Source organism: Ipomoea nil, unplaced genomic scaffold (assembly GCF_001879475.1).
Source record: "Ipomoea nil cultivar Tokyo-kokei standard unplaced genomic scaffold, Asagao_1.1 scaffold2403, whole genome shotgun sequence".
NCBI lineage: Eukaryota > Viridiplantae > Streptophyta > Magnoliopsida > Solanales > Convolvulaceae > Ipomoea > Ipomoea nil.
In genome coordinates, this window is record NW_017618831.1 from 105,001 (window position 1) to 113,002 (window position 8,002).

The 8,002-nt window shown below is 30.2% G+C and overlaps 1 protein-coding gene across 2 annotated transcripts; it reads left to right on the forward strand.

Annotated features, from left to right (window-relative positions):
- The first annotated feature begins 1,921 nt into the window (after window positions 1-1,921).
- Window positions 1,922-2,836, forward strand: LOC109152388 (cysteine proteinase inhibitor-like). 2 transcript variants are annotated; one of them, XM_019300042.1, is made up of 2 exons: window positions 1,922-2,058; window positions 2,386-2,834. In XM_019300042.1, the coding sequence occupies exons 1-2, from the start codon at window positions 2,002-2,004 to the stop codon at window positions 2,581-2,583; spliced, it is 255 nt and encodes an 84-aa protein (XP_019155587.1). In that variant the 5' UTR covers window positions 1,922-2,001; the 3' UTR covers window positions 2,584-2,834. The 2 variants fall into 2 exon arrangements, with proteins under 2 accessions (XP_019155587.1, XP_019155588.1); XM_019300043.1 differs by having other exon boundaries at window positions 1,925-2,058; window positions 2,410-2,836.
- Window positions 2,837-8,002: the final 5,166 nt, after the last annotated feature.

Genomic DNA, 8,002 nt, shown 5'->3' on the forward strand with positions numbered 1-8,002 from the left:
TAAACCTTGATCTTATGTAATAGTCTTACATAAAAGTAGGTATAGTTGTACTAAAAATTGAGATCATTTTAGTTTTGATGTGTTAACTATTTTGTTTTTTATTTTTAGTCTTTGAATTAAAATCAGTTAATTTTTATTTTCTAACTACTGAAAATGTGTCACTTTAATCCTCATAAAAAGTAATCCTATCCTATCCTATCCTATTCTATCCTATATATAATAAAGCTATATGGTCTTGTGAAAATTGAATGTTGCATTTAATTTTCACAAGACCATATGACTTTAAGATGTGAAAGTCTTGTGAAAATTAAATGGGCTTTAAGATGTGAAAATTACTTTAAGATGTGAAAATTAAATGCAACATTTAATTTTCACATTTTAAAGCCATATGGCTTTAAGAAACATGTATGCAACCCCAAAGTCCATAAGTTTGAAATTAATATATAGCATAGCTATGTGGCTTAATATTTAAGATTGTTGATGTGCATATTGAGGACTACGGAGACAAAGATGTGTTATTCGTGGATTCATCGGATACTATCCAACAACACTCTCCAACTTAATTGACGTGAAGTAGGCTTAGTAACATTAAGATTATATTCTCGAATTATTAGCTCTCATCTTTTATTGATTACACACTTAATTCGATAATATTTGGAAGAAAAATATCAATGTTCTAACTAAGATTGTGATTTTGGTCTTTAAAGGTCAATTGTATGTTGCTACATCTAGAGTTAGAAATCTCAAAGGTCTAAAAATTTTGATCCGTGGTGACTCTAAAATTGTAATTCAATTACTATTGTAGTTTACTAAGTTCTTAAAATTTTATAATATTAAATACTATGTACTAAATTTTTAAAATACTAGTTAGAAATAAATAGAGATATAATTTATTTTTCTTTTGATTTACTAGAAAGTTCATAGCCACTATGTAAATATATACTCAGAAGTCCAACTTTGAAGTTATTTGCATGTGTTTTTTTTTTTGGTATATCATGATTGCTGCTCCATTCCCAAAATCTAGGATCGAACCCTTAACCTTTGATTAAGAATGGATGAGTTACTTCAACTCAACCAAACTCTCCAGGTTTATTTGCATGTGATATTATTTGCCAAATTGTCACCACATGTCCAAAGTGCAGTGGAGGATACATCAATCATTTATATTCATGATTATAATCATATAAAGCTAACTTTACTTTTAAAGCTTTAAAAAAATAATATATGCACATAATATTTTGTAAAAAATAAAAAATAAAATAATGTGTGAATCACTATCTTGGCAATTAATAATTTAATACGGAATACAATCTTAATATTATTTGAATATATCAAGCTATTATCTAGAAAAAAAATTACTCAGTGCACATTCTAAGATAGTAAACGTAACAAAAATATACACTATGAATTGATGATGATTCTATACCTAGAGCATTTTTCCCATCCAACATGATTCACGACAAGCATTATAGTCCTAGGATGGGATCCTTTTGTCCCCCTATTATTGAGACTTATTGTCACGTTTGATATGCATCTATCATATATCTATCAAATCATTTGGGTAGATAAACGGATTTTTAGCATTATGGTGAAATTATTGATGAAATTTTTATTATTTTTTTTTACAAAAAGAAAAAAAAAACTATAATTATTATTTAAAAAGTGTATACTAGATGAACTTCATTTTGATTTAATTAATAGCCTATAAACTACATATGAAAGTTAACCACACTAGCTAAGAAGACTCTGCGTGATGTGTTCCACCAAAAGCTACATCAAGCATGAACTATGAGGCCCTAAAAATGTTTATTTATTAATTAAAATTGAAATGCATTTTATATTTTTTAATAAAATACATTATAATAATATTATTGTTATTATTAGTAAGGACCTCATACACTTCCCTCCCTATATAAATCAGCCACAACCTCATCATCTTCAACAAATAACACACACCTACTAATAACAACACTTTGTTTAAGAGTTCTCCCATCATCTACAATGGCAAGCATAGAGGAGCTCGCTCGCTTTGCCGTTGCTGAACAAAACAAGAAAGCGGTTTGTATTCTCATCCTCTTTTGTCATTTAATTTAACTTTTATTTTGTGAAAAGTATTGGGATTTTGGCGCAATAGTAAAAGTTTGATTTGGCATTTGGTATCAGAACATCATAATCTTGTGTTTCAGGGCACAACTAAACTGGCCAATAAACTCAAAATAAGTTCATAACATTTGCTTACACTTGTACATAGGCACATCCAGTAATTTACCACATCAACTAACCTTCACTAAGCCTTATATCAGCATTTATTGAGCCACATCCCGCAGTTTACTCCTCCACCAATCTGATCAGCTAATTTTTGTTACGTTATTTAAATTTGATCAGAATTCGAATTTGGTGTTTGATAAGGTGATATACGATATCACGGTGGTGGCGGCCGACCACGGCGGCCAGAAGAAGGTGTACGAGGCAAAGGTGGCGGTGAATGAATCGCAGAACACAAAGGAGCTTAAAGAATTCAAGCTTGTTGGCAATGAAGCCTCCAAGCCTGCAGCTGGGGGCATCTCAAGTGTCAGTCTCTAAATTAAACCAAATCCTTTCTAGCTAGTTTCTAGTCGAGTCTCGATCAGATTCCATTCGAGATAGCTTTTCTAAGAACAATAGTTTAATTATATGTGCATGGATTGCCTAAGTACTGTATGTATGCATGCTTGTACGTGGAGAATAAAGTCTGTGATTGCCTTCAAAGTTCATCTGAATTTGTTGGCATTTGTAAGGGGTGTGACATGTTGGATTGTTAATAATAAAACCTAGTCTTGTACTATGTTGTTTTTTCAGTGTGACGAGGACCATTTCTTAGGAGTATACACCGATAAACTTCGCTATTGTATATTTTTAAAATAATAATATCTAGAGTCAAAATAATAATAATAATAATAATAATAATAATAATAATAATAATAATAATAATAATAATAATAATAATATCTGATAAACTCTTAGGGATGACAATGTGTTCCGTCCCCGTTGGAGATTCCCGTCCCCGTATGGGATGGGGACGGAGACGGGAAAAAATTTCGGGGATCGAGGACGGGGACAGGGAATTTTTAAATTCTCCGCCGGGGACGGGGACGGGGACGGGGATACCCCTCCCCGCCCCGCCCCCGAAGATTATATATATATATATATATATATATATATATATATATATATATATATATATATATATTATAGTTAATTAGTTTTATTAAATTTTAAAATTAAAATTTAAAACATAGTTAGTACTATTCAAACCAATCAAACACTGTGTATATATTTGATGAATTGAAATTTGGAATATATTGAATATTGATTACAATGCATGCATGGTGAATATTGAATGTGTATATATTAGATTATTAGAATATATTGACTATAAATTTCAATTTTTTTGTTTTTTTTATTTTTAAAAATTGTATTACTTTCCCACATTGATTATGGATTGATCGGGGATGGGGATTCCCCGTCCCCGCCAAATTTCCCGCGGGGACAGGGACGGAGAATTTTTTCAATTCCCCGTAGGGGACGGAGACGGAGACGGGGTCGCGGGGACCGGGACGGGGAGTATACTCCCCGCCCCTGCCCCGCCCCGTTGCCATCCCTATAAACTCCTAATCAATTGTTATAAATTTTAAATATTTAAAAAAATGGTTTCGATTGATCTCCAAATTAAATGTTTAGTTGATATTATTTGTAGATTGCTTTCAATTTTATTCCCACGTGTACATATTAAAGATTAGAATGTGTCACAAAGAAACACACAAATTCATCACGATGATAAAGACTGGCCATGTTACGTCTATAAATGGTTCAAGCTAGACGACGAAAAAACAATAATAAATCTAATTAATACCAGACAAATTTATATCATGGAATAAGGTTAAAATTATAAATGCGTAATTTTATTTATTTATACTTATTACGCATTAGTTAGCATCACGTTTCACTTGACACTTCAAAGCGACGTTTAACATATTGAGATGAGAGAGAAACCAATATATTTTTCCTTCCCTTCTTCATTTTCATGTGAAGATATATAAGCATCATGTTTATAAAGGAATAACTAGTTAAAACCACCCACTGCACTTCACAGTATTCTTATAGTGGATGTAACTCCTAATAAACTAAGTAAAAAAGTCGTCATTTTAGAGGCAACTTAAGTTAAATTAGTCTGGTTGTTAACTTTCAAGTACAAATATGATTAACTTAGATTGATTTATTTTATTGTGATTTTTTATCTACTTAAAATCACAAAAGCTAAATTTATCCAATATACGCTCTCAAATAATAATGATAGATTTTTTATCACTTAAAAATAAAAATAAATGTATTTCTCAAAAAAAAAATGTCCTCATTCTATAATAAAAATAAAAATAATAATATTAATAATAATGACATTGCATCGAGGATGTATCAATGTGTGTAGTGTGTGAAAAAGAACAATAATAGTTGGCCCATTGTTGAAGTTTTCATTGATAGTACGATGGATGTCAAATCACCAATTTACGACCTTTGTCGCATGCTCTAATGCTATGATATGTATATTCTTTTAGTTTTAGTTACATCAACTTTCAATTTTTACTTCTTCACTTTTACTTCTTAATATGTCAAGAAATGATAAATTATATTTATCTCGTACATTTCACATCCTCCCACATGCTCTTCAGGTCGGAGTGTGGGAGACCCTTTAAGATTGGAGATTCAGCCTTGGAATAAAAAATGATAAATTATATTTATCTCGTACATTTCAAAGAATATTTCAACATTAAAATTTTGAATGAGTGATTAAAAGTAAGGAGTAGAGCTTCAATTCAGAATTCAAGTAATATTTTTCATTTTCTTTAATTACAACTCTTACAAATTAAAAACACTACATGAATTTTCATTTCTTATTCTAAACTTTTATCCCCTCTCAGTCTCTTATAAATCCTTGATGTAAACACTTTTCTTGAAATTCATATGATGAAAATATTATATCTTTGTTTGTCATATAATGAAATAAAAGTGGGGGAGTATAAGGTGGAAAGACATAGAGTAGAACTCCAACTCTTAGGATCAAACGCTTATCACTACAATAAAAGTGTGACCTGGTTCTGATATCGCTTGTTAGGATCAAACGCTTACCACTACATCAAAGTCATAACTAGTAGCGAAGGTGCATCATTATTTTCTTATATAGTCATACATTTTCGAGAGCCACTGTGCTGGACTTGGCCCTTTATTAACCTCCACCCAACAATATCGCTAGCCACATGGTGTTAGACATGCACCCTTACCGGCCTCCGCCAACAATTGGCTTATTTGATACTTTAAAATTTATGATTTAGCCAAATATCTTGTGGTTTGATAAGATCCTATCATTGTTATCATTCCAAACAGAAGGTCTCATATTCGAATCTATACTATGCATAGGTTAGATTGTAATACTAAAAAAAAAATAAAATTACGAGTTATTACAATTTTTTATTTCTCTTAATCTTACCTAAATAATATGCAATAGGTCGGGGTGTTTGGTAATTGGTGTTAGCTGATAACGGTTAACTGATTGGGTTAGTGGTTTAACTAGTTGATAGCATTAGCAGATTGTATAAAAGTGTTTGGTAAATTAGTTGTTAGCTATCCAAAATGACTTTCTCAAAAAGTTGATCGAAAAACTAGTTTGATTAGCTTTTTAAATTGCAACATTTTGAAGCAATAAGTTATTACACAAAGCTAATTAATCAAACATTCATATTGATTATTTAATCAAATCAAACAACTAATAATAATTAAATAAGTCAAAATTGACTAATACACTAACTATTTTTCCAGGCAAATAAGTAAAGCAAGTTAGCACTTCATGAGTTAATGTTGTGATAAATGTTCATTGACTTTTTGATGTTTTCACATGTCCATACTCTCCAATATTTAAGACGTATACTCCGTCCCCAAATTTATTGTGCACTTTAACTAAACATTTTTTTAGACAAAATTAAAAATTATTATTATTATTATTATTATTATTATTATTATTATTATTATTATTATTATTATTATTATTATTATTGTTATTATATAACTCAAGTTTCCTAGCTTTGAAAGTCAACCTTGGATACTTTTGTTGGGTTCAAACACACCCTACTGTTCGAAGAGAGTTTAATTTTAAGTATTGTTTCTCAACCACTTGATCAACCTACATAGGTTCATAAGATTATTCAGTATTCTCACTTAAGTATTCGTAGAGTAATTGCAGTACATTCCTTCAGTTCGCACATAGAAGACAGTTTAAACCTAAACACAAAGTTTTATTGTCACGTCAAGTAATGAATTTTTTTATTTTTGTTTTTGCATATAGTTCAATATCACTACTACTATGAAGGGTTCAGCTCATATCTCTTTAACATGCATAATGTACACAAACAAAAGCTGATCATCTAACAATATAATACAATTACATTAGCAGTTGGATTATCAACAATTACCAACTATAAATATATTATTTTTTTTTAAAAAAAAATCATTTTATTACCACTCTACATACACTCATTAACTTAATTTCAGAAGATTTTTCAAACTTGAATTAATCTTTAACCTAACCTTCTAGAATTATAGTTATAGGGGTAGATGCAACGAATCCTAAGAAACAAACCACTGCCTCATATATAAACAATTAATCCATTACCAAACAATTAAGGATATGATAACGACAACTAGTGCAAAAAATTTACACATGTTCCTTATTGGCGAAATGGTTGTTTTTTGTCGTGTGGAGGGATATTTCTCCCCTAGAATGAGTGGTTGAAGTGTTGCAATTAACATATATATAATCTGATCTTATCTTAAAAAAATTTGTTTGGGTGGTAAAAGTTTTGAGGTCGAAATTATTATGTATGACTTCTATTGTCATGAAAAAGTTGATTGTCGTGGGATTTAATAAATTCGAAGTAATTATCAAAAATGGATAGAAAAAATAAATAAATAAATAAGACGAAGTTAACACGGGGAAAGGATAAAAAAGAAGTGATTTTCTACGATAGATTTTTTGAGTATTACAGAAATTATGTGTTAAGACAAAGTGTGTCTGCGGATAATGGATTAGCTATTTATACAAGAAGTGTTTTAACAGCGTCTTGGGATAATGAACCGCGCACGCCCAGTCCTATTGTTTTATAAGCCCAGTAATGTACAAAAAATAAAACTTCAATCTATACCATACCGAATCAATAAATGAACTAATTAAGCAAGATTAGGGGTTACTTTTGAAAATTTTTGTACCGATAGCTACTCTTAATGGAATTAGGCAAGATTTGGTACGTGGCTAACTGCATTGGTGTGGCGTAACCACCATGTTTATAAATTGTTATGTTCCTTCACCATAATAATAATAATAATAATAATAATTATTATTATTATTATTATTATTATTATTATTATTATTATTATTATTATTGAGGAGCTTGCTCGTTTCGCTGTTACTAAACACAACAGGAAAGCGGTTTGTATTATCTCTTATTAGCTCAATCATATCGTTCTTTGTTTTACTTCTCATAAGTGTACTCTTCCTTATTTATGATTTATGACATTCTACGATATCATTGGTTTTCAATACCAATACCAATACAAATACTAATCATATCTTCTTTCGTTTTATGATCGGAAACTTTTTTTTTTTTTTGAAATACTCATGATTATTTACAATGAAGTATATGTTCTATACTTTCAACCATCTATTTGGAATGGTAACTGGGATGCCATCACACTACATATTAGTCATATCTTTCTTCGTTTTACTCCCAGAAACCGTACTCTTCCTTAATTATGACATTTTCTAAAATGTCATTGATTTTCAATACCAATACAAATACTAGACATATCGTTCTTCGTTTTACTTCCATAAACTGTACTCTTCCTTAATTATTTTAACATTATCCAAATAGCATTTTTCTTTGCATAGGGTGAAGGAATCTCTCTATAAATAAGCCCT

Coding starts and splice junctions, on each gene's coding strand:
- LOC109152388 (XM_019300042.1), top strand. CDS start 2,002: ATGGCAAGCATAGAGGAGCTCGCTCGCTTTGCCGTTGCTGAACAAAAC. Junction 2,059..2,385: donor CTGAACAAAACAAGAAAGCG/GTTTGTATTCTC, acceptor AAATTTGATCAG/AATTCGAATTTGGTGTTTGA.